Source organism: Saccopteryx leptura, chromosome 3, assembly GCF_036850995.1.
Source record: "Saccopteryx leptura isolate mSacLep1 chromosome 3, mSacLep1_pri_phased_curated, whole genome shotgun sequence".
NCBI classification, from domain to species: domain Eukaryota; kingdom Metazoa; phylum Chordata; class Mammalia; order Chiroptera; family Emballonuridae; genus Saccopteryx; species Saccopteryx leptura.
This window is the reverse complement of record NC_089505.1, coordinates 226,569,299-226,596,161: the sequence shown is the minus strand read 5'-3', so window position 1 is coordinate 226,596,161 and position 26,863 is coordinate 226,569,299. Positions and strand designations below refer to the sequence as shown.

General features: G+C 41.1%; 1 protein-coding gene, 1 long non-coding RNA gene and 1 other non-coding gene across 6 annotated transcripts in view; 2 read left to right on the top strand and 1 right to left on the bottom strand.

The window, feature by feature from the left end:
* KDM3A (lysine demethylase 3A) overlaps nt 1–16,249 on the top strand; it is a 71,316-nt gene extending 55,067 nt beyond the window's left edge. For 2 of the 3 annotated variants that reach the window (XM_066377759.1, XM_066377761.1), the window contains exons 22-26: nt 10,690–10,809; nt 10,888–11,027; nt 14,029–14,205; nt 14,289–14,423; nt 15,116–16,248. In XM_066377759.1, the coding sequence (XP_066233856.1) occupies nt 10,690–10,809; nt 10,888–11,027; nt 14,029–14,205; nt 14,289–14,423; nt 15,116–15,196 (653 nt within the window). In that variant the 3' untranslated portion in view covers nt 15,197–16,248. Of the gene's footprint in view, nt 1–10,689; nt 10,810–10,887; nt 11,028–14,028; nt 14,206–14,288; nt 14,424–15,115 lie in introns of all 3 variants that reach the window. The other variant, XM_066377762.1, reaches the window with a different exon arrangement.
* On the bottom strand, nt 8,438–26,833 carry LOC136400681 (uncharacterized). Of its 2 annotated transcripts, XR_010750352.1 has the most exons (4): nt 26,796–26,833; nt 25,526–25,758; nt 10,248–10,455; nt 8,438–9,142 (listed from the first exon to the last, which is right to left on the bottom strand). It is a non-coding gene; the product is annotated as an uncharacterized lncRNA (long non-coding RNA). The 2 variants fall into 2 exon arrangements; XR_010750353.1 differs by lacking the exons at nt 25,526–25,758; nt 26,796–26,833 and adding an exon at nt 19,406–19,559.
* On the top strand, nt 25,518–25,679 carry LOC136401716 (U1 spliceosomal RNA). The gene has a single exon (XR_010750722.1). It is a non-coding gene; the product is annotated as a U1 spliceosomal RNA (small nuclear RNA).
* Nucleotides 26,834–26,863: the final 30 nt, after the last annotated feature.

Here is a 26,863-nt window from a genome sequence, read left to right as displayed (position 1 = left end):
CTGTTGATGGACACTTAGGTTGCATTCATGTCTTGGCTATTGTAAATAATGCTGCAGTGAACATAATGGTGCCTGTATCTTTTTGAATTAGCCTGTTGAATTTCTTTGGATAAATACCCCAGAAACATGATTGCTGTTTTTAAGTGTTTGAGGAGCCTCCATACTGTTTGCCATAGTAGCTGCACTAATTTGCAATCCCACCATCAGTGGATAACAGTTACCTTGTCTTAATATCCTTGTCAACACTTGTTTGTTGATTTATTGACGATAGCCATTCTCACAGATGTGAGGTGATATCTCATGGTTGTTTAAACTTGCATTTCTCTGATAATTAGTGACATTGAGCATTTTTTCCTATGTCTATTGGCCATCTTTGGAGAAGTGTCTGTTCAAGTCCTCTGTCCATCTTTCAGTTGGATTGTTGTGTTTTTGTTGTTTTGTTTCGTTTTGTTTTTGGTGTTGTTATATGAGTTCTCTGTAGAATTTGGATATTAAGCTCTTATCATTAGTAAATATCTTTTCCCATTTATTATGTTTTGTTCATAGTTTCCTTCACTCTAAAGACTTCTTAATTTGATATATTCCCATTTGTTTATTTTTTTTCTTTTGTTTCCTTTGCCCAAGAGACATACACAAAAGATTATATACGCTACAAGTTATGTCTAAGAATTTATGGCGTATATTTTCTTCTAGTAGTTTTATGGTTTTGAGTCTTACATTTAAGTTATTAATATATTTTGTTTGTTCTTGTATATGGTATAAAAAGGTGGTCTAGTTTCTTTTTATTTTTTCATTTGTGTTCAGTTTTTCTGACACCGTTAATTGCAGAGACTGTCTTTACCCCCCACTTTTTTGCCTCATTTGTTATACATTGTATAGGTATGGATTTTAGACTCATTGTATAGGTGTCATACATTGTATAGGCTTATTTTTGGGCTCCCTATTCTGTTTCAATGATCTGTGTGTCTGTTTTATGCTAATACCATGCTGTTTTGATTACTACAGCCTTGTACTATAGTTTGATACCCAGTAGTATGGTACCTGCAACTTGTTGTATTTTCCTCAAGATTGCTTTGGCTAATTGGCATCTTTTGTGATTCTGTATGAATTTTAGGATTTTTTAGTTCTGTGAAAAATGCCATTCATATTTTGATAGTTATTGCCTTGAATCTGTAAATTGCTTTGAGTAATATGGATATTTTAATGATGTTAATTCTTCCTATCCAAGAGCACACTGTATACTTCTATTTATTTATGTCTTTAATTTTTTCAACAATGTCTTCTAATTTTCTGAGTACAGGTCTTTTTACCTCGTTGTTTAAATTTATCTCTATCATTTTATTTTATTTTTTTTGATGCCATTATAAATGGGATTTTGTTCATTTCTCTTATAGTTCATTATTGGTGGATAAAAGTGTATCCAACTTCTGAATATTTATTTTGTAATGTGCTATGTTACTGAATTCATTTACCAGTTCTAATAATTCACTGATAGATGCTTTAGGGTTTTCTATATATAGACTCTTTAGGGTATTTCTATATAATACCATCTGTACATAATTATAGTTTTACTTTTTTTTTCCAATTTAGATACTTTTAATTTTCTTTTCTGATTGCTGTAGCTAGGATTTCCAATACAAATTTGAATAAGTGGTGAAAGTGGACATCTTGTCTTGTTCTTGATCTTAAGGAAAGTGCTTTTAGGTTTTTACTGTTGAGTATGTTGTTAGCTGTGGGTTTCTCATGGATGATGTTTATTATGTTGAGGTACATGTTTCTTCTGTTTCCACTTTGCTGAGAGGTTTTTATCACATAATTGGATGTTGGTTTATGTCAGATACTGCTTCTGCATCTGATATGATCATATAATTTTTATCCTTTGTTTTATTTATGTGGTGTATCACATTAATTGATTTGTGAATATTGAACCAACCTCACGTCCCAGGAATAAATCCCACTTGATCATCTTATATAATCTTTTTTAATTTAATTACTACATTGTTTGCTAATGTTGTTATTGAGGACTTTTGCATCTTTATAATTTTATTTTTTGGTAACATTTTTGTCTGGGAATCAGGGTAATTAATGCTGGCCTCATAAAATGATCTTGGGAGCCTCCTTCCTATTGAAATTTTTGGAAGAGTTTGAAAAAGATAGATGTTCATTATTTTTTGAGTGTTAGGTAAAATTCACCAGTGAAGCCATCTGGTCCTGGAATTTTGTTTTAGGGGAGGTTTTTGATTACTATTTCAGTTTCTTTACTAATGATCAGTCTTTTAAGGTTTTCCAGCTCTTTCTGGTTCAATTAGGAAGGTTATATATATATTTTTAAGAATTTGTCTATTTCTTCTAGATTATTATTTGAAGGCGTCTAGTCTTTCTTAGTATTTTTGTATACTCCCGATTTCTCTGATGTCTGTTGTAACTTCTCTTTCAGCTCTGGTTTTACTTACTTGACACTTTTCTCTTTTTTCCTTAATGAGTCTAGCTAGCGATTTGTCGATTTTATTTATCTTGTCAAAGAACCAGCTCTTTGTTTCATTAATTTTTTCTATTGTCTTTTGTTTTCTGTTTCAGTTATTTCTGCTGTAATTTTTAGTACAAACAAAAAAAATTTTTGTTTTTTCTTCTTTTTCTAGTTACATAAGTTGTTGTGTTAGAGTGAGACTTTAGTTGTTTCTTGAGGAAGGCCTATCCTGCCAAAAACTTCCTTCTCAGGACTGCTTTTGCTGGGTCCCCCAAATTTGGGTTTGTCATATATTTATTTTCATTCATCTCTATGTATCTCTGTTTGTTTGTTTTTTATTTTTTGAGAGAGAGAGAGAGATAGGAAGGGAGAGAGATGAGAAGCATCGACTCGTAGTATGTCACTTTAACTAAAGTTTCTTTGTTGCTTCTCATATATGCCTTGACTGGAGGACTTCAGTCAAACCAGCGACCTTTGGGCTTAAGCCAGTGACATTGGGATCATGTGGATGATCCCATGCTCAAGTTGGTGAGCATGTGCTCAAGGCAGATGAGCCCATGCTCAAGCCAGCAACCTCGGGGTTTCAAGCCCAGGACCTCAGCACCCCAGGTCGACGCTCTATCCACTGAGCCACCACTGGTCAGGCTTTATGTATCTTTGATCTCTTAGTTCTTTGACTCAACAGCTGTTCAGTAGCATATTGTTTAATCTCTACATAATTGTGATTTTTTTCCAGCTTTACTTTGTATTTAATTTTTAGTTTCATACTGTTTTATTTGGAAAATATGCTTGGTAGGATTTAAATCTTTTTAAATTTATTGAGGTATGCTTGGTAGGATTTAAATCTTTTTAAATTTATTGAGGCATATTTGTGCCCAGTATACAATCTGTCTTTGAGAATGTTCTATTTGCACTTGAGAAAAATGTATGTTCTGTCATTTAGGGGTGGAAAGTTTTATAAATATTGATCCTATCCATTTGGTCTAATGTGTCTTTTAAGGCCAATATTACCATGTTGGCTTTCTGTTTGAATAATTGTTGTCAGTGGGTGTTGAGGTCCCTTATAATTGTGTTTTTCTCAATTTTTTCCCTTGGAGTCTCTTGGGATTTGCTTTATATATGTTGGTGCTCCCAGGTTGGATGCGTGTATACTGATAAATGTTATTGACGATTTGTCCCTTTATCATTATAATATTTTCATCTTTTGGACATAGAGGTACTATGCCAAGTGAAATAAGTCAGAGAAAGAAAACTGCCATATGACTTCACTTATATGTGAAATCTATAAAATAAGAAACAAACTCATAGATACAGAAAACATTTTGATGGTTGCCCAGTGGGAGGGCATTAGGGGAATGGGTGAAAAATATGTAGGTATTAAGATGTACAAATTGACAATTATAAAAACAGTCATGGGGATGTAAAATACAGCATGGAGAACATAATCAGTAATACTGTAATAACTGTATGGTGTAAGATGGGTACTAGACTTACTGAAGTTATCACTTTGTAAGTTATATAAATGTTTAATTATGTTGAACACCTGAAACTAATATATTATATATCAACTTAATTGAAAAGTAAAAACCATTTTTAAAATAAAAATAAATAAAATGTACATCTTTGTCTCTTGATACCTTTTATATCTTGAAATCTATTTTTCTGATGAGAAAACAGCTACACTCACTTTTCTCTGGGCGCCATTTGCTTGGAGAATCATTTTATACCTCTTTGTTTTGAAGCTGTGTTTGTTTATAACCAAGGTGAGTCTCCTGCAGGTGACATGTAGTCAGGTCTTGTTTTTTAATGCATCCCACTACTCTGTGCGTTTTGATGGGTGAGTTCAGTCCATTTTCATTTAGGGTGATTATTGATATATGAGGACTTACTATAACCATTTTACAGTTTGTCTTCTATTTGCTCTGTATCTTCACTGTTTCTTTTCCCTTCTGTTTTGTCTGCTATATTAGTTTAGTGATGTTCTGTGATTTTTTTTCTACTTCCTCTTTTTTATGTTACCTGTCTTGGTGCTAGATTTTTGTTTTGGGGTTACCATTATTAGGTATATGTTAAAAAAAAAAAGTTTTTTGCATACTGTAGTCCTTTTTCTTCTGATTGCATCTTAACTTCATCACCTTTGCAAGTTTAGTTCTTTTCTTCCTCTGCCATTTTTTTTTTTTTTTAACTTTTCTGAAGTGAGAAGCAGGGAGGCAGAGAGACAGACTCCCGCATGCGCCCAACCAGGATCCACCCGGCATGTCCACCAGGAGGTGATGCTCTGCTGCACCAGAGCCATTCTAGCACCTGAGGCAAAGGCCATGGAGCCATTCTCAGTGCCTGGGCCAACTTTGCTCCAGTAGAGCCTTGGCTGCAGGAGGGGGGAGAGACAGACAGAGAGAGAGAAAGGAGAGGGGGAAAGATGGAAAAGCAGATGGGCGCTTCTTTGTGCCCTGGGCGGGAATTGAACCTGGGACTTCTGCATGCTGTGCCAATGCTCTACCACTGAGCTAGCCGGCCAGGGCTCTTCCTCTGCTTTTCCTCTGCTTTTATGCTTGTAGTTACAAATCATTTCTTTTTATGTTGAGTGTTTCTAATCACAGAAGTTATCTTTTTTTAGTATGCTTTTTCTTCTTTAATATTTGTTACAGTTAAGTGTTTAATACACTATTCTGAAATGGAATTGCAGTTTTCTGCTTCTCTCTGAAGTTTTGTATGATCTTGGCTGGTTGTTTCTCTCTTTCAATATTTTGAATATTTCATTCCACTCTTTCCTGGCTTGTAAGGTTGCTATTGAAGAGTCTGATGATAATGTAATGGGATTTTCTTTGTAGGTTATAGTCCTTTCCCTGGCTGCCTTAAGAATTCTTTCTCTGTCATTAAATTTTGACAGTTTGGAAAAAAAAAATGTCCTGCTAAAGGTGTTTTTGCATTGATATAATTAGGTATTCTGTTAGTTTCCTCTATTCTGAAGTCCAGTTTTTTTCATTGGCTTGGGAATTTCTCATTGCTTTGTGAAGGCTCCGTGTTTCCTTCTGGTTTACTCTTTATCCTGATGTCCTTTCTAATGGAATCAGAGTTCTTCCTTTCCTTCTTTCTTTTTTTTTTAACTTTTGGTTCTATTCTTCCCCTAGGTCCCTGGTCGGCAAACTGCGGCTCGTGAGCCACATGCAGCTCTTTGGCCCCTTGAGTGTGGCTCTTCCACAAAATACCACATGCGGGCGCTACCTCGATAAGAAATGCCCCTACCTATATAGTTTAAGTTTAAAAAATTTGGCTCTCAACAGAAATTTCAATGCTTGTACTGTTGATATTTGGCTCTGTTCACTAATGAGTTTGCCGACCACTGGCCTAGGTCATTTCTAGGCTCCTATCTTCAAGCTTGCTAATTTTCTCTTCCATCTGGTCTGCTTTGTTTCCAGTGTTCTCTAATGAAGTCTTCTCATTTTTTTTTTCATTTTCAGAATTTATTTGGTTCTTTTTATAGTTAAAATCTCTTTGGTAAACTACTTGAGTTCATTAATTTTCTTTCTGAGCTCATTGAACTGCCTTTCTGAGTTCTCTTAGATTTTATTGAGCTTCTTCATAACTACACTCTTAAGTTCTCTGTCACTTAAGTCACATCTCCCATTTCTTTGAATTTAGTGTCTGGAGACTTCATTTTCTTTCTGTGCTCCCACATTACCGTGGTTGTTCATGATATTTGTTGGATTATTTATTTCCTGCCTGTGTGTTTGAGGCACAAGTTCTTTTGTTGTTTAGATGTTGTTTTATTCTCAACAATGTAGCAGATTGCTAGGATAAGTAGGGTACTTTCTTTTATTTTCCACTAGATGGTGTTATAGTACAGTTTTGTTTTTTCTCTTACCTGAACTATTTGCACCTCTGGAAATGTGGTGAATCAGCATTGCTTTGATTAAAGAAAATGCTGCATACCCACTGGAATATGGGTGTCTCCACTGTGACTGGCTCACCTCGGTTATGAGGCATTACACTGTGGTGGGGGTATACGGTGGGTGGTACAAACCTGGATTTGTAAGTTCCAGCACCACTTTTTTTTTTTTAACCAACGATCACTGACCCCACTGTGTTTTTTTGAAATGTCTCCACTGCCTCTGCTGGGCTCTGTGGGGGAGGGGGGATTTTAATATCTTGTGGCAATGCCTCTCCCCCTACCCCGCCAACATCAGCCGTGGGTATTGCCACACTGTCTGGGGCTTCTCATCTCTTTACCAGGCCTGCCTGGACGGATGGGGCTATGAAGGCAAGTTTAACATTAGTGGCTCTGCTTGCTTCCAGTAATGGCTGTCAGCAGTGCTGTGTTGTTTTAAGATTCCCAGCCTTTTCTACCAGGGTCTGCTGTAGTGGGGCTTAAGGGAGAAGCGAGATGCTTTTTCTCAGGGAACTGCTGCATCTGCCCCTTACAATCCAGGCTGTAGTGTGAAGGCTTGACCCCCTCCCTACTCCAGTTTGGGCTCCTGAGCTTGCTGGTGCCCAACTCTTGTCTGTGGCAACCCTTCCTATCCTTCCCCCATTTTGTCTCCCCTACTCATTTCCATCTGCCTACCTTCAGATGTTTCAATGGGTCTATCTTTCAGGTGTGTTTCTGTGTTGAACGGAGGGATCTTTTGTTGAGTTATAGTCGTACTACTTGTAAATTTAAGGGGAGAAACAAAGGAGTCTCTTCTCACTCCACCATGATGCTAACTAACTTCATTCTATCTTTTTAGTCCTTAACAGTCTTGAGTAAGATAATTTTAAATAGTCGCATGATACATTAGAGAATTAATGGAATTTTCTTAACCATTTCAGTGTTGTTGGACATTTAGGTCATTCTGCAAACATTCCAGCTATTTTAACATCTTGTCTTAAATGCAATGTCCTGTGTTGATGGGGGTAGTATTGTTGGTATTTAAAGTGCCCTTTGAATTGGGTTTTTGTTTGCACATGACTCAGTATAGAGATTGGTTTCCACAATTACAAGCTTCTTCTGTCATTATTGTTGTGATTTTGACCAGTTTTATGTAGAGTCTTTGTTCAGGTCTGGATTATAGTTGCTATTTTGAAAGGGTTATTTATCAATTTATTGTTAAATGATATTTCAGTTGTGTTTGAATCATTCAGTGAATTTAGTTTACTGTTTTATACTACTTGGCCCCCATTTTTCAAAATCTTTTATAAATTACTTTGACTTTTTATTCCTTTTTCCCATAATTATTCCCAACTCTAAACTCTTAGGCTTGAGGATGGGATGGCAGTCCTCCTGAAGAAAGGATGGAGTCTTTGGCATCTTTGCCATGTTCTTCAGAGACCTGGGGAGGTGGGGAGCAAGTGCTTGGACCTCAGTGCCACCATTCTGTTATAGTGGACTCAGCATAGGGCATCACCAGGAGCAGGGTTGGGGAGACTTCCATAGACTAGATGCCCAGGAGAGTTCTGCCAGCATAGGGTGGGAAGTGGTCTGTAGGAGAGGACACGAAAGGCAGAAACGCCCTTGCTTATTTATTCCCTCTGCTTCTCAGGTCTCAGACTAGAGAGCCCTGAATGTATCTGTGTGACTGTATCACGCTCCCTGAGTTCACTTCCCTCACGCCCTTCAAAGTAGCTGGATGGTCAGGATCTCGGGACACACTCTCTCACAGTGGGAGTTTACAGGGATTTTATATAAATGAAAGCATTCTTCCACTAAAGTAAACGGTGTAATGTTGCATGATGTGATTATCCATGTTTTATTGAAATGAAGTTTTATAGGGTAGAAGCAGTCATCTCAGAAGTTTACAGAATAAATTCTCTGCTTGTTTTAAATAGCCTGGCAGCAGATCCTGTCCCTCTAGATACCAGTAGGTAGGAGGCAGTGTTATTCTATAAAAGCTTTCCTCTGACAAACTCGTTTTCATCCAGAGTAAGCAGTTATGGATTCAAAATAATAAAAATCTGTTTACTTTCAAACACTTATCACAACATCATTGAAGAGTGGTCATTTTTCTTTTTATTTAATTGAACTTATTTTAGTGACATTGGTTAATAAAATTCCATAGCTTTCAGGAGTACAGTTAATTCCCTGATACACCATCTGTACACTGCACTGTGCGTTCACCACTCCCAAGTCGAGTCTCCTTCCGTGTCCCCCCTTAACCCTCTCCTACCTCCCGCCCCTTATTCCCTAATCACTACATGCTATCTGTGTCTACGGCCATTTTTTTCTTTTCTTTTCTTAATCCCTCAAGAGTGGTCATTTGTCAAAGATTGGGTGTCCGAGCTGTGATTCCTCAAAGTAGAGTGAAACGTTTTTTGGAGAAATCATATAGTCAACTGCTTTCCAGTTCCAACAGCACCACCGCCACTGCCAGTTTACAAATGGGACCCGGTACTCAAGACTCTAGGAGGGACATTGACCTCCTCTGGATCTTACACAGGCAGCTAGTGACAAGTCTGGGGCTGGGACAGGTCTCCTGATTTTCAGGCTAGAGCCAGTCTCCCTTACTTACTCTTCCCCCAACCCCAGGACTCTGTTGTGCAGCAGCCTGACCACGTCAGCTTATGTTTCTTTCCATAGATGTCTGTGGTGTTCTTTCCAGGGTTTTCTATTTCCTGGGAATCCTTTCCCTGGGACCGTTGTGCTTTTACAACCTCCGTTCTGCCTTGGTTTAGAGCCTCGTTTTATCAATGTGCAGTCACCTGTAATGGGATTGGATGGATTTTGAGCTGATGGCTGGATAAGTGTTCCTCCCTTCCTCTGTTTGCACAGCTCTCCTTTTCCCCGCTCCCTCTGGCACAGCAGGCGGCCCCTGGCCGGCCTTGGTACCTCTGCCTTTCCTTGCCCTCCTGGGTTCGTGTCCGCCCTCCTGCCTCAGTGTTCACCAACCTCCTGTGGTGTGCGTTTACCGTTCCCTCACGCAGATCTCACTGTGTGCATTTGTGTAACTTTGGGCTATTTGTTCAGTTATAACCTGTTTTTTGAGCTTTATAGAAATAGAAACAGACTTGGATATTCATCCATGCTGTCATGTATAACTTCACTTTTTATCTATCGTGGCAGTTGGTGTTATCTAATTAAATTTTACTGTTTTACCTTTTATTATAGAAATATTTTCCAAATACATTCAAAACTTGAGAATTAGGTACAGTGTATCCTGATATATTCACCCAGTTATTACAGCTATTGATTTTTTGCCATAATTATTTCATTATCCCCTCCCTTTATTTTTTCTTTATATTTTAAAGCACATCTCATGCATCCTGTGATTTTCCCCTAATGCCCAGTGCTTCACCCACTCTTAGGGCTGGTATTTCAGCACGCTGGAGAGAAAGGACAGCAGGACAGGTGTGGAGGGCCACAGTCTCAGGTTTGGCTCCTCCACACCAGACAGGCTTGTTTCAGGCGCTGGTGGGTTAGAAAGTGGCCCCTGCTTGCCCACCGTAAGCCATGCTTCCCTCTGCTGCCTGTTTAGTAAGCAGAGTCCTTATGTCAGAATGGGCCATTTAAGGTGACTGCAGGGCTTGCGAGCTTCAGTGACTGCTGAGCAAGGTGAGCCTTTTCTTGGGGTCAGAGGTTATAGTGTCCGACGTGAGCATGGACGGGGACCTTCTGCTCTGGTTCCCTCCTCTTACAGTTGAGAGAACTGAGGAACATGTGTTCCCTCTATCCTGAGGATAGCTATTTGAGGTCTCAGCTTCATGTCTATGTGAGAGAGGTTCTCTCAGACTACCCATCTGAGTGGACCCTGAGCTTTCGGATAGCTTCAGAACCTCCTGGGCTCTGACAACCAAAGCTTGAGCTCACCTGGTTGAGAAGTGTCCCTTTGGCAAATCCCAGCTTCAGTAGTCCACTTTCCCGCTCCTGAGTCCTGCTTTCTACTTTCAGTTCCTGTGTATTTCTTCTTTTCTTGCTTGCACATTGATTATTTTTTTAAAAAAATAAATTTTTTTTCCCAATTCTGTGATCCAGGATTTTTAGTTCTCAGGGTGGGTCTGTGAGGGACCGATTTTGCCTATCATCAGAAACCAGAGTCCTAGTATTAGGAGTTGGTTCATTATTTTTACATGTAAGTAATAAGAAATAATTTTCTTCCTAGTTGAAAGGATAAAGTAATTTAATGTTAAGTATTGCTCTCTTTTACATGATCAGAGAAGTAGCCTTCAGCTTGTGGTCAGGTGTCCCCCAGGGATGGAAAGATGTGGCACCCCTGTCATCTCAGGGAATGTAAGGCATTTTCTGTCTGCAGGATTGATTACTCCAGAAGATCGGAAGTACGGAACAACAAATCTCCACTTAGATGTGTCTGATGCAGCTAATGTCATGGTCTATGTGGGGATTCCCAAAGGACAGTGTGACCAGGAGGAAGGTAGGCTGCTGAGCATAAAAGTGGGGCTCCCCTCTAAGCTGGGGACCAGCGTCTGATGTTTGCTTTCTCTTGCTCCAGAAGTCCTTAGAACTATTCAAGATGGAGACTCTGATGAACTAACAATAAAGCGATTTATTGAAGGAAAAGAGAAACCAGGGGCCCTCTGGCACATATATGCTGCTAAGGACACGGAGAAGATACGAGACTTTCTTAAAAAGGTGTGCGCCTTACCCTCTGGCATGTAAAGGAGGCATGGAGAATAGCAGTTCATAAATTACTACACGTCAAGACCTGACTGGGTTACTGGGGTATTATCACAACCTCAAACATTAAAGCAGTGGTTCTCAAACTTTTTTGAAGTTGGGGCGCATTTAAAATCCTACAAATAATTGTAGGCGCACTATATACAAATTTCTGAGAAATATGTTATAATAATTAAGTCAAATATTAAAGAAAAAATATAAAATCCAAGTGTGCTTTTATGGTAATTAAACAAAATAAATACAACAAAATTAAATTTATTCTGACATTAGAAAACATTTTTATATTACATTTTTTGAGTTATGCTTAGAATTCATAAAAAAGAGAGGTTAAAAAATAAATGACAAAAAAGTTATCTTTTTCTATATATAGATACATTCTTAGTAAGATTTAGTAAATTCAGCAGGTCCTGGCACGAATGTGTTAAGTTTTTTCATTCTTGTGTTTATGAGAAACATGAGCCTGATGTGTCCTAGTGATTTCTTCAATGTTTAGGCATATATTTGAAAGGCAAACTCTCATTTCCTCGTCAATACATTGAAGAATTCCTCTCCTTACTCTTAATTGTGTTGAGGGTAGAAAATTCTAATTCACATAAATAGGATGTTGAAAGTTGTAGTAAAATGTTCAAAGCTTTTTTAGATATTGCCACATAGTCTTCTTTTATAGAAATCCAGAAGGCTTCAAGAGACAATTTCTTATGTTTAATCATCAATCCAAAACCCCCACCATACATATCATCTTAACTTTACACCAAACGAAGGATAGAAGAAACTTGCCTCCTGTCTTTCCGGGGAACATGGGGGGTAGTGTAAACAATCCAGCACCACAGCTTAACAGCCTTTTGCAACCTAATCAGGCTAGTGAGGTGGGGGGTTGGGCAGACTGTCAGCTTACAGCCAATTCCCCATATCTCTGTCCCCCAAAAATCTAAACTCCAAAAACCCTGTTGGTTTTTTGATCCCCAACAGGCACATATTACTCTGGAATACCATAGGGCAGAGCTGGAAATCTTCTAGGGTGCACCAGTGCACCCTGGCGTGCACTTTGAGAACCACTGCATTAAAGTCGGTGTGTGTCACATTGGGTAGGCTGAAGCTTGGTGCCAGGAACAAGCAGTTCTAAACCAGAAAGCTCACACCTTAGAAAAGAGGAGCCCTTGTCTTTTTTCTTATATCTGTTTGCCATTATAGTGCATCTTCATTAAGTTCTTGTATTACTCCTTGGCCCTTGGTTACCTTGTTCTGAGTCATTTATAAAAGGCCGTTGGTTTTTACACTGACTTAAACCGGGTCAGAAAGGCCTCCAGCCCTTGTTGTGGCTGTTAGCCTGTGTAGGGTCATTAGGAAGAGATGCCTAGGTTTTTGTTTTTTGTTTTTTATTGAGAGTAGGGGAGGCAGTGACAGACTCCCGCATGCTCTCCTGACTGGGACCCACCTGGCAAGCCCCCTATGGGGCAGTGCTCTGCCCATGCGGGGCATTGCTCTCTTGCTCAACTACCAAGCTATTATTATTCTTAGCACCTGAGGTGGAGGTCATGGAACCATTCTCAGCACCTGGGGCCAACTCGCTCCAATTGAGCCATGGAGATGCCAAGGTTTTAAAGATTTCGAGAGTCTCCTGTGGTCAGCAGGTGATTCACAAAGGGCTACATGTGGAAGTTCTAGGCAGCTGAAAAGAAGGATATATTCAATGTTTAACCCAGGAGTCAGGAACCTTTTTGGCTGAGAGAGCCATGAACGCCACATTTTAAAATGTAATTCCGTGAGAGCCATACAACGACCTATGTATATTATGCATTATCCAATAAAAATTTGGTGTTGTCCCGGAGGACAGCTGTGATTGGCTCCAGCCACCTGCAACCATGAACATGAGCGGTAGGAAATGAATGAATTGTAATACATGAGAATGTTTTATATTTTTAACGTTATTTTTTTTATTAAAGATTTGTCTGCGAGCCAGATGCAGCCCTCAAAAGAGCCACATCTGGCTCGCAAGCCATAAGTTCCCAACCCCTGGTTTAACCTGTTCGCTAATGAGGCTGCGGGTTGCAGCTCACCTACTTGTGGTTGATATCCCTGAGCTGCTCATGAGTAATGGAGGGGAGCACTCCTAGCCCTTCACTGGCATTTTTTTTGAACCACAGTGTTTCTGGCTAAGGATCACTTGAGTCTTCAAGAACCTAGTCACCATGTTGTTTTCTGATGGTGTCACTGAGTCTTTGCTGCCTGATACTGTGTCTAGAATAAACAAATTTAAGCTACAGCTATCTTCGTAACTATTTTGTAACTCAGACTGTTAAGTGGATACAAGTTTTTATTAACTTTATAATAGCAAGTCTATTTCTAAGGAGCTTGAGCCAACTTATATTTAAAAGTCTAGACCAAATACCTATGTACAAAAATATACAGACTGCCAGTCTCAGTTTATAGCATATCACAGAAGGGAAACCACATTGTCTTTTGGTCTTTTCTTAGTTCGTTCAGTTAATGTCTTTGAGTACTACTTGCCTCTTGCTGCCAGTGGGGCACTCACGATAAGGAAGGCCTGGAGGCCCTGGCCAGTTGGCTCAGTGGACGGAGTGTTGGCCCGGCGTGTGGACTTCAGGTCCAATCCCAGGTCAGGGCACACAACTTCTGCCTGTCTTCCCCATCCTCTCCCCCTTCTCTCTCTTGCGGCCAGTGACTTGATTGGTTTGAGCGTCAGCCCTGAGTGCTGAGGATGGCTCAGTTGATTCAAGCATTGGCCTCAGAGAGGGGTTGCCAGGTGGATCCTAGTCAGGTTGCATGTGAGAGTCTGTCTCTCTATCTCTCCTACTCTCACTTAAAAAAAAGAAAAAGAAAAAGAAGGCAGCCTGGCAGTTACTGACTGCCCCAGTCACTGTTCAGTGGTGGAGGCGATGTCTTCATTGGGCCTTAGCATGTTGCTCAGTTTCATCATATTTTTAATATATTCTAGGTTTCAGAAGAGCAAGGTCAAGAAAACCCAGCAGACCACGATCCCATTCATGATCAGAGCTGGTATTTAGACCGATCTTTAAGAAAGCGTCTTCACCAAGAGTATGGAGTTCAAGGCTGGGCTATTGTGCAGTTTCTTGGGGATGTGGTGTTTATCCCAGCAGGAGCTCCACATCAGGCAAGAAACATTGCTTTTGTTCTTTACTCTCATTTTACTGCGAACTTTTGTGTGTGTTACTGATGTGTCTTGGTGTTTTTCAGGTTCATAACTTATATAGCTGTATCAAAGTGGCTGAAGATTTTGTTTCTCCAGAGCATGTTAAACACTGCTTCTGGCTTACTCAGGAATTCCGTTACCTGTCACAGACGCATACCAATCATGAAGATAAATTACAGGTAAAACTAGCACTGAGTCCTGACATTCACTGACTCTGGCTTTGTGGCCCATCACTTATAAAGAGTCCTGTGAACTCCCATGTGGTACAGTGAGTTGAACTGGCTTTATATCTAACTTCACTGTCTGCTTAGGCAAAGGAGTCTGAAACGCCTAATCTCACCTTGGTTTGATATTCATGAGACTGTATGAGACTATGTCTGACTCTTTAGTATTACAATGAATAGATCTGGCTTTTGGTCCTGGCTCAGCTGCCAGATGGGTTTTGAACACAGACCTGTAGTGCCGCAGTGTTCTCAACCCTGGAGAGCAGAACTGAGTCTCTGGGGCCCAGAGAGGGTGCCAGAGGCTTTTAATAGTCAACTATGTAACATATAATTTCATGTTTGGAAAACTGGGGAAGAAATATAAACTCTGAAAAATAAAACGGTACCTTTGGACTTGCCTCTCCTTGCACTCACCAGGGGTAGGGCCCTGTGGCATCGAAGCCTGTGCAAGGGGTCTTTTGCGTTCTTCAAAGGGGGCATGGGTTTGAAAGGTATAGGGCATTGGTCCTTTCAAGTAGTGACATTCCATATTGAATATTGAGTTTTAATTTCTGAGAGAATGGTATTAAAATTGGTAGGGGAAATTTTTGTTTTTTATAATTTTAGATTTAACAGTAAACTGACCATATCTTCTCCCATTCCTTTAGGTGAAGAATGTTATCTACCATGCCGTCAAAGATGCAGTTGCTATGCTGAAAGCCAGTGAATCCAGTTTTGGCAAACCTTGAGGGTCCCCGAGACGCCTTAACCCCTGTATATTGGAAGTGAATCCTGGCAGCTGTTCAAACTCTTCAGGCAGGACTCCTGTGGACATTGAGATTCATGTTACCTCATCTTTTTTAAACTGTACCTGGTGTGGGTACTCTGTCTAATGTATATTTCTAGTGTTTACAGACACTAAATGTGTATATGTAGTAACTATTTACAGAACATGAACCCTTAAACTGTGACTTCTCACCTAGTGCAAAACTTCTACCAAGCTGTAAAAATAAAACCTCTTCTCAGCTCTGGAACAACACTGCAGTTCTTCTCTAGCCGTTTGGTTGGATGGCTCAGTCAAAATGGGTTGTAACTAGTAGGAATAACTGCACAGTTTATTTGGGTTGTATTTGTTCTGTGTCTGTCTGTGTGTCCCCTCCCCACTCCTTAGGGTTTAGAAGAGCAATGGAGGAAATGACAGCTACCCAGGCCATTCTTACCGTTGTGCATTAGGACTGGCATTATAGAGCAGAAATCAGCTACTGTATAATTCTTGGGATTAACCATCTTTAGTTAAATAAAGTTTTAATTTAAAAGAAGCTTTGCTAATTTTAAGTGTTAAGCATTTTACATTAAAGTGTTCATATAATATTTTGACTCAGTTTATTGGCATCAGTGTCTGGTTGTGGACTCGACACACCTTTCTCCACATGTTACAGGTATAAGAGATTGCTCCAGAACTCCGCTAAAAAGAAATGAGATGCTATAGCAGTTTCCTAGTGATTGTTACAATTCTAACATGGAAGTGAGTTTCTCCCTAGCTAGGTGGAAACCCTGTCACAATTTTACAAACACACACCACCAACAAACTAAATTTAGAAGTGGGAGTTAACAACAAAAACCTGTTACTGTGTTTTTTCATTTGTCAGAAATCATTCCATGTAACATGCATTGTAGAGAATTTGGGCTGTGTGTGTCTGTATAGAAATGAGAAATTCAGTTACCTTCTGTGTTCAGTTTATAGAATCCAATCCAGTAAAGAAAATAAAGAAAATTGCAATTAGAAGAACATTTGCTGGGCATTTAAAACATTAGCAAACAGGCCCTGGCCGGTTGGCTCAGCGGTAGAGCGTCGGCCTGGCGTGCGGGGGACCCGGGTTCGATTCCCGGCCAGGGCAAATAGGAGAAGCGCCCATTTGCTTCTCCACCCCCCCCCCTTCCTCTCTGTCTCTCTCTTCCCCTCCCACAGCCAAGGCTCCATTGGAGCAAAGATGGCCCGGGCGCTGGGGATGGCTCCTTGGCCTCTGCCCAGGCACTAGAGTGGCTCTGGTCATGGCAGAGCGACGCCCCCTGGTGGGCAGAGCATCGCCCCTGGTGGGCGTGCCGGGTGGATCCCGGTCGGGCGCATGCGGGAGTCTGTCTGACTGTCCCCGTTTCCAGCTTCAGAAAAATACAAAAAAAAAAAAAAAAAACATTAGCAAACAAAATTTACTGGTCAGATGCAAAGGTGATGGAGTGCTGGTATATTTCATTTGACCATTAAAATGTATCTTCAGTAAACCGGCAAGGTGAATCAGATTACTTTCTTCTAATTCTAGGATTTGATGACGACCTTTGTAGCTCCATTTCACAATTATAATGGCAAAGCCCACCTATCAAAGCCACAAACTCCAGCTCTTACAATTCAAATAAGCAGCATCAACAACGCTGTGATCAAATCAAATTTGTTCCACATCGAACATCTCTCAGGAACTCTAAATTTAAAAAATTAATTTTAACCTATTTAAAATAGGCCAATCACTGACTTTCTGTCTTACACACATTATGTAGATGTATGATATTGCTTGTCCAGGTTCTGCAACAGCAGAGGAAAAAAGATAATGTTAAAAGCTGGAAATAAGGTACAGGGTTGTGGATAAATCTGGTGTAAAAATCAAAGGATGGTAAATTTCTGTTAATAGATTCTCTAGCCCAGAGCTCTGAGTGCAGTGCATGTGGCTGGCTGTGCACTCAGTAATCCTATGGAGTGACATTCACAGTGAGCCCTGGTTGAGGCTGATGGTCAGGACACATACAGGACCAGGTCGATGTACCTGTCTCCTCTCCCTTTCTCTAAAATCTATATAATAAATTTTTTTTTATTTAAAAAAGAATCGTGTACAAAGTTGAAAATAAATCATCTTTATGGGGGAATTGTCTTTTGCATGTGGCTGGGCTGGCACTATTGACAAATTCTGTTAAAGACAGGTTATGAATGCATGTCAGAAAGTAAGAAAATAGAAATTTATGGTTTTCACCCTGCAAGGAGTTACTCTTGTGTTTCCATTGCTGACCTGTGACTTTCCAAACCCATGACCTAATCTAATAACCCAAAAATCTAGGAAACGGCTGGCAACGGAAGCCATGAAGATAGACTCTGACCCTGGCTTCGAGCCCAGGCAAACCCATAAAGTCAAAGTTGCCACAAGACTGATGGATGCCTTCGAGGCTGATTTCGGATGGGAGCAGCCCCTTTACCCTGTTTCAGAAGCCAGCACTCTGAAGATGCAGGGAGGCTCACGAAGGAGTGTGGTCTCATCTCGTCGCCTCCTCTGTCTCAGGTGTATATGAAGTGAGTCTCCTACCTTAGCACCTGATTAACTGCATTCTCACAGGGTGTACTTTTCCCTGAGAGTCACTGTGCACTCTTTTAAGCCACACCCACTTTTCCTGTGCGATAAAATGGGGAAAAAATGAGATTGGAAGGAGGACAGGGCCAAGTTTTGAGCCTTGAGCAAGTGTCCTGTGCATTCTCTTTTTCATCTGAAAAATGGGAAAACAGCTCCACAAAGACAGGAAGACCCTGAGTTTGAGCCAGACTGCCCGAGTTTGAGTGTTGGCTGTGTCACTTAAAGCTATGTGGTATCAGGCAGGTCACTTCAGAACTTCAATCTCCTCATCCCTGTAGTGAGATAATGAGAGCCCATGTTTTGTGGGAATTTGTGAGGAATGAGTTAAGACTTGCACAGCACTAGGAACGGCATCTGGCACAGAGTCCATTCTTTTTTTATTTTATTTTTTGTATTTTTCTTTTTATTTAATTATGTATTTATTTTCCTGTATTTTTCTGAAGCCGGAAACGGGGAGAGAGAGACAGACTCCCGCATGCGCCCGACCGGGATCCACCCAGCACGCCCACCAGGGGGCGATGCTCTGCCCCTCCGGGGCGTCGCTCTGTTGCGACCAGAGCCACTCTAGCGCCTGGAGCATTGGCCAAGGAGCCATCCCCAGCGCCCGGGCCATCTTTGCTCCAGTGGAGCCTCGGCTGCAGGAGGGGAAAAGAGAGACAGAGAGGAAGGAGAGGGGGAGGGGTGGAGAAGCAGATGGGCGCTTCTGTGTGCCCTGGCCAGGAATCGAACCCGGGACTTCCATACGCCAGGTCGATGCTCTACCACTGAGCCAACCGGCCAGGGCCAGAGTCCGTTCTTAATAAAAATCCCAGCCATGCACTACAATAGAAATCAGTAAGTTACTTTTCCTATCTCATGAGGTTGTTGAGTTGTAAATATAAAACGATCCATAAAAGTAGTTAGCAACTTAGTATTAAGTATATAATCAGTGTTAGATACAACTTTGGATATTATTACCGTGATTAGTGGTATTTTACTATATTGAATAGTTACATTTCTCACAACAATGATATTAATAATTAGACACTATCATGAATTGGTAAAAAACTTTCTACATATATCAGGAAAATTGTGAACTGAAAAGGGTTATAATAATATACTTAAAGAAAACAAAATTTATTGGCTTTTCCTGAAATGTCTTACTTTTACTGCTTTGTGACTGTAATACAGATTTTCTGAGTTGTTAATGTTTTTCAATTTTTTTAAAGATATATTTATTTCTCTCAAAGTAATTTGAGTCAATTACTTGGTATTCAGCTAAATTAAACACTGAAGTTTTGAAACACAGTCTCTTGACACATATATTTGGCATTGCTGGGGAGGGATTTAAAATTACATACAGTGTCTCAAATTCAAGATAACTATTATAAATCTTTTTTTTTTTTTTCAAGATAACTATTATAGAGTAAAGTGTTTTAAAAACTTTTATGCTGTCATTTCTATACTGAACATATAGATGTGTTAGTGTTTGGCAAGCAGTGGCAGTTACACTACTTTGCCACTTTGCCCAAGAAATTAGTAATGATAATCTGGTAAAATACGCAGCAAGCCGTGTAACTTTTCACTCACCTTCTTTCTGATTTTGAGATGAATACACGGGGTAATAATCAGTTCCCTCATTTGCATTACCCAGAGGCACATCTGATTCTCACTGGTCTTGGAAAATATGGGGTCACATGAGATTTTCTATTAGACTTGCCTAGATATTTCCAGTGTAGAACATTAAACTAAAAAAAAAAAAATCCAAGAATTCAGAAACTGATTAGCTCGAGAAGAACATTTGTGGTTCTGGGACTTCTACAACATTCTATTTTTCTAAGAAGTAAAAGAAGGGAGCCCTGGACAGTTGGCTCAGTGGTAGAGCCAGCGTGTGTGGATGTTCTGGGTTCGATTCCCTGTCAGGGCACACAGGAAAAGCAATCTGCGGCTTCTCCACCCCAACCCCTCCTCTCTCTCTTTCTCTTCCCCTCCCGCAGCCATGGCTCTATTGTTTCTAGCACAAGGACCCTGGGCGCTGAGGATGACTCTGTGGAACCTCCACCTCAGGTGCTAAAAATAGCTCAGTTGCAAGCCTAGCGCCAGATGGGCAGAGCATCAGCTCCAGACGGGGCTTGCCGGGTGGATCCTGGTTGGGATGCATGCGGGAGTCTGTCTCTGTCTCCCAGCCTCTCATTTAATAAAAAATAAAAATAAATTAATGTAATTCGATGTAAATTTTAAATGTTATTTAAATAATTTAAATAACATTTAGCAAAACATTTCCTTCATCTTACAAGATTCATCCATAGTCAATAAAATGGAAAACGCTGTCTTACCACACTTTTCAACATGAACTTGAAGATTACATTGTAAAGCAGAGAGCCAGAGGATTACAACTGATTTGCTTTAGAAAGGTGACAGAAGACTTCCGAAAAAAGGGGCCCCACTGCATCCCGACCTCCGACGCTGGAGCAGAGACAGACTATCCTTCAAAAGCTCCCAGAAGTCCTCCGGTTCTTACAAAAGGCGAAGAACAGTGCAAAGCCCGTTACCCCCACGGTCCAAAATTCATCGCTCCAGACAGGCTGCAAAGTCTAAACCATTATCAGAAAAAGCACGACCATCTCTTCAAAAACCCGTGTCCTGCAAGCCCACCTGTGCAAGGAAAGACCACTGGCCCCCACGCAGCACAGCACCGAGAAGCTGCCAGCCGCCTTGCGTGCGTCAGGCGGGCGATCAAGACAGAGGCCACAGCAGAAGGTCCAGGGAGAGAGGGCGGATGCGGCCAGGAGGAACCCGCAGAGCGGCGGAGGGAGCCTCGCGCGAGCGCGGCGAGTCCCCACAAAGAGAATGGGCGACAGGCGCGGGTGGGGCCGGGAAGCGCAGGAAAACGAGAGCGCAGGAGGAAGAGCGACGGAGACCAAGGCGCCGCCCAGGAGGGAAGCAAGTCCCGCAGAGAGAAGCAGCCGCCTGGCAGAGGAAGCGCGCAGCCCGGGAACCTGTGGGATGAGGCTATCCTCAGCAGTTGCTGCTGATATTAAATCAGTAACAGTATTGTTCTGACATTAAATGATCTGAACCCGTTGTAAAGGCTGGATTAATGGCAGGGAGGCCACCAAGAAAACAATTTAGATTCCAAACTCAGGCTCTTTTCAAATATAAAACCCAGATAATTAATGACATAAATGTAAAAACTAAAATATAGAGCTATTAGAGGGAAATTGTTTTTAATCTTGGAGTATGAATGGCCTTCCTGAACAATACACATTAACCAGGGACCATAAAAGAAGAAAAAATATTAAATCCGTGTATGACATGATTTTGTTGTAGTATTTCAAAACAGAAAGTAGAAGGCAAGCATTGTACATGTGCCTAGAACAGCTCCAGAAAGATGCACAGACACCGATAACTCTGAGCTCGGGGATTAGTAGCTGAGTGAGTAGGCGGCAGGGTTGACAAGTAGACTAACATTTTAAAGTGTACATTTCTATTTTAAATTTTATATTATATGAGACTATTACCTTTCTTTTTAAAAAAATACTGATTTTAGAGACAAATAAGAGAGAAACATACGCTTGTTACACTCATTTATGCATTCATTAATTGATTCTTGTTATGTGCCCTGACCAGGGATCAAGCCAGCAACCTTGGTGTATCAGATCGATGCTCTGCCAACTGAACTACCCAGCCAGATGAGACTATTAACTTTTCAATAAGTAAATATTTTTAAAGGCAAGCAACATATTGGTATACTCTATATTAATAGCACTGTGCCAGTTATTAAACTGATGCCTCTTATCTCCAAGCAGCTTCTTGCAGCTTTGTGAAACGGGATGCTGTAGACGGGTCTCCTTTTGCCAGTTGGCTTGATGTTAGTCTGCAGGAGAGGGCGCTGGAGGAACATATTAAAACTGTGAGCAGGAGGAAGGAACTTTCTTTTTCCAGGGTTGCCAGTTTTCTGGGGCAGCAAGTCTGTGCCTCTGTGTGTGTGATCTAGCTGTAGCCCATACCCTCTGACAGATTTCTTTGTCACTGGTGGGCTGTGTTACCTGTGGCATCCACATTCTCTCTGCAGAGGTCTGAATCTCAGTCATGTGGGGAGCCTCTCTTCCAAGTTTCTGTCCTTATTACGTTCACCTTCCATCAAACATCAAGGGTGAGCAATGGCAGCCTACAGCCAAGTCCAGTGCTCTGCCTGTTTTTGTGCTGCCCTTCATCTAAAAATGGTTTTTGCATTTAAACTCCAACTAAGCAAAATGTTATCCCAGTTAAATAGATCCCCTTCTGTTTATTAAAGAACTTTATTCCAAAGCTTGTACTCAACTATGTTAGTTTTAATTTTATCAATACAAAAGTTTAAAATTTTGTTTTCTGTGTTGCTATATATCTTTAATTATGCCTGGTATTCCACAAAGCCTAAAATATTTGTTACCTGGTCCTTTACCAAAAAAAGCTTGCTAATCCTTGCCTCAGAGTCTTCTTGTACCATTTTAGTAGTTAACCACCTGTTATTAGTTTAAAAAAATCTTTAAATTTAATTTTCTTTATTGATTTTTATTTTCTTTATTGATTTTAGAGAGAGGGGAAAAGAGAGAAAGAGACAGAAACATCAATATGTTCCTGTGCATGCCTGACCAGGGATTAAACAGGCAACTTCTGCATCAGGATGATGTTCTAACCAACAGAGCTATCCGGCCAGGGCTATTTATTGATTTTTAGAGAGAGAGGAAGGGAGAGAGAAATATTCATTTGTTGTTCCACTTATTTATGCATTCATTGGCTTATTCTTGTATGTGCCCTGGCCAGGGATTGAACTCACAACCTTGGTGTATCAGGGCAATGCTCTAACCAACTGACCTACCTGGCCAAGGCTCAACTTAATTTTCTCTGTTTAAATTACTGTTATGACTTGTCTCCTGACTTGGCTCTGATTTATATATCCCTAACAGACAAAAAGCTTCTACCAATGAATAAGAAAATATAAACAACCCAATAGGAAAATAGGCATTTGCCTGTTTATTTAGATAAGACATTGAATTCCAGTCATTGTTCTAGTCAATGACTAAAAGATAAGTACAAATAAAAATGAAATGAAATACAAATGAGATGAAAAGAATGAAAGAAGTAAGGAAGGCTCTGTTGACGTATGAAATGGAGCTCATTCTGGGACCTGGGTCATGAGGAATAAGGCCCCTCACCAGGACACGGTCTGGAAGGACTCCGAGAGTCTGGCAGGTTGTGGGAGTTCACGGTTTTCTGTTTGGTGCCATCTCCCAGTTGTAGAACATTTGGCATCCTTAGTTCTCATCTATTAAATGCCAGTAGTTCCCTCTCCCCACCCAAACACTGAGACAATCAAAAGAGAACCCCATAAATCTACAAACCATGATCCATCCCAGAGGCTCCTGCTCCCCTGAGAATGCCTGGCTTAGTCTCTGAGAGTTCAATTGAACAAACATTTTAAAACCAAGTCCTGGTTTCCTTTGTCCCTGAAGAAAATCCATTGAGATAGACAAGGCTGGTTGGTATCTTATCTGCATTTATCAAACAAGGAAATCAAGACCCCGGGGCTGAAAGAGCCAAATAATGGTAATGATCCAACTAAGATCTTTGGGTCCTGATCCACAACCACTTTTGTACAAGATCAACATAGAAAATCAGTTGTGTTTCTGTACACCAGTAGTGAACACTTTAAAAAGAGCTCTTATAACTCAACAATAAAAAGACAATCCAATTTTTAAAATGGGTAAAGGATTTGAATAGACAAAGAAGAAATACAAATAGCCAACAAGCACATGAAAGGACATTTACATCATAGCCTGAGGTGGCACAGTGGATAAAGTGTTGACCCGAAACGCTGTGGTCACCAGTTCTCAAAACCCAAGGCTTGCCCTGTCAAGGCACATATGAGAAGTAACTAAGAGTTGATGCTTCCTGCTTCTCTCTCTCTCTCTCTCTCTTCTCTCCTCTCTCTAAAAATCAATAAATAAAATCTTCAAAAAGAGAAATAAAAGATGTTTACATCATTAGTCATTAGGGAAATGCAAATCAAAATGACAATGAGATATATTCTTATAGCTTCTAAAATGAATGTGTGTGTGTGTGTGTGTGTGTGTGTGTGTAACAAGTGTTATTGAAGATGTGGGGAAATTGAAACCCTCATATGTTATTGGTAAAAATGTAAAATGGTGCAGTTACTAGGGAAAACAGTGGGACAGTTCCTCAGAAAGTTGAAGAAGAAAAAAACCTCAAATGTTCATTAATAAATAAACGGATAAACAAAATGTTGAATATACAAACAACAGAATATTATTCAGAAAGGAGCCACATACTGATACATGCTGCAACATGGATGACTTTAAAAACATTATACTAATAAAAGAATCCAACTCTAAAAGAGCTTAAATGATGGTTTCACTTAAACAGGGAGAGACTATATATTTTTCATAAATAAACCAACTTACAAAGCATACTCATTTATTTAAAGCTAATGATGTTTGTTTTTTGTTTCTAATTTATTTGTTTTGAGAGAGGCAGGGAGAGAGAGATAGAAACATCGAGCTGCTCCTGTGTGTGCCCTGACTGGAGAATCAAACCCAGCAACCACCGCGCTCCTGGACAATGCTCCAACCAACTGAGATATCCAGCCTGGGTTTGTTATTGATTTTTAGAAAGACAGAGAGAAGAAGGGAGAGAGTGGGGAGGGGGAAGAGAACCATTTGTTGTTCTATTCAGTCGTGCATTTTTTGGTTGCTTCCCAATGTGTACCCTGACTGCCGATCAAACCCACAACCTTGTTGTTTCAGATTGACACTTTTAACTGACTAAGCTAACCGGCTGATGATGTTTATAAATAATTTAATACAAGCCTGACCAGTGATGGCTCAGTGGATAGAGCATCAACCTGGGATGCTGAGGTCCCAGTTTCAAAACCCCAAGGTTGCCAGCTTGAGCATGGGCTCATCCAGTCTGAGCGTAGGATCGTTGAAATGATCCCAGGGTCACTGGCTTGAAGCCCAGGGCTGCTGACTTGAGCCCAAGGTCACTGGCTTCAACAAGGTGTCACTGGCTCGGCTTGAGCCCCCCCAACCCAGCCCCAGGCCAAAGCACTAGGAGAAGCAATCAGAGAACAACTGAAGTACGCAACCGTGAGTTGATGCTTCTCATCTCTCTCCCTTCCTCTCTCTCTCTTAAAAGAAAAGCCAAAAAGTTCTGTGAAAATAATTTTTTAGGTGAGACAAACATTAAGGAAGGAAGAAAGAAAGGTTGGAAGGGAGGGAGGGAAGGAGGGAGGGAGGAAGAATCCAGACATAAAAGGCCACATATTGTATGATTCCATTTATATAAAATGTCTACAGGTAAATCCATAGAAACAAAACGAAGATTAGTAGTGATCAAGATTAGAGGAGAATATTGGGGGCAACAGGGGATACTGCTTACTGGGTACCAGAATTTCTTTTGGAAAGGTGAAAATATTTCGGGACTAGATAGAGTTGGTTGCATGACATTGTGAATGTACTAAATACCACTGGATGATACACTTTAAAATAGTTAATTTTGTACAATGTATTATAGAATTGCATAACTGAAACCTACATAATTTTATTAAGTAATGTCACCCCAATAATTCAATAGAAGAGAAAAAAGAAAAAAAATAGTGAATTTTGTGTTATGCAAATATCAATTAAAAAGAAAAAAGCTCATCCTTACCTGGCAGGGGAGATACCATGGTCAGGAAGGTGGTTTTCCCAGGGTGAGGCTTATCCATTGCACTCTGGATGTGCTGACCCCTGCGATTTCCCCAAATGTGGGGAACTCGACTGCATGATTTGTGGTAGCAGGGAACGCGTTCACGCTCTCCTCCAGAGGAAGATCAAGGAAGAAAGCTCTCTAGTGTGCGGTCTCCCAGGCTGTCTGCCCTGTGCATGCTCAGGCCTCAGCTCCTGGTACAAGGGAGGTGTCGAGGGAGACTCTGCCCTCTGACCCGGCCTCCCCTTGAGTGACTCTGAACTCTCTGCACCCAGCTTAGCACTGCCGGTCAGCGGCAGTGGTCAAAGGAGCCGGCAGCACGGAGCAGAAAGGTGTTGGACACTGAAGCTGACAATGTCCCTACCACACTGCCTGCTGTAGGCCTCCAGTGACATGTGGTCCCCTCTTAGATAAACTCCAAGCTGTCCAGGTGACCCACAGGGCCTGCGCATCTAGGTGCTGTTGATACTGTGGCCTCCCCCCACAGCATCCCCAGGCTCCCGCACCCTGCAGAGCCTCGCACGCCCAGCACTCCTCCCCCAGCTCCCCAGCCCCTTCCTCTGGAAACCCCATTTGAACAAGAAGAATACTGTGACAAGTATCCCCGACTGGGCTGATGACAAACCGGCAGACAGAGCTGCAGGGCACACGCACACACATACAAACACACACACTCACACACAACACACACGCAGCTTCAAAGTTGGCGTCTCTGTTCATCTGCTAATCTTCTATTTTAGTGTTATTTTAACAGCAATTGTACCTGTGAGGATGGTAAGGAAACCCCAGAATCTTCTCAGCATTTCCGGGCTCTGAAGGGCTAGGTCTGGTTTCCTCCTCCACACCCCCAGGCAGGGTTGGGGCCCTCTCCTTCGGGACCCCAGTTTACCATCCTCAAGCATCATACTGTGTTATGGTTAGTCAACTTGCCTTTGTCCCTCACAAGTATCTGCCCTTGAGGGCAGGGCTTGGGTCTTGGTCACTCCGGTCCCTGCTGAACTGGGGACACACAGGAGGCTGGCAATATGTCAGAAAAGAAGTGACCTGAGTTAGAATCCAGCTCCCCCCCTCTCTCCTGTGGGACCTCGAACATCCTGTCATCTCTGAACCTCAGTTGCCTTAACTGTCACATGGAGTCCTGACCCGGTTCTGACCATCTCCCAGGGCAGGAGGCAATCACACACCTGCTAGTGCGTGGCACAGAACAGTGGTGTCACCGTCACAGCCTTACCTGAAAGCAGGGGGTCCTAGTGTGCTTTTTGGAACCGGAGCTAAGACCTTTGAAATGCAGGAGGATGA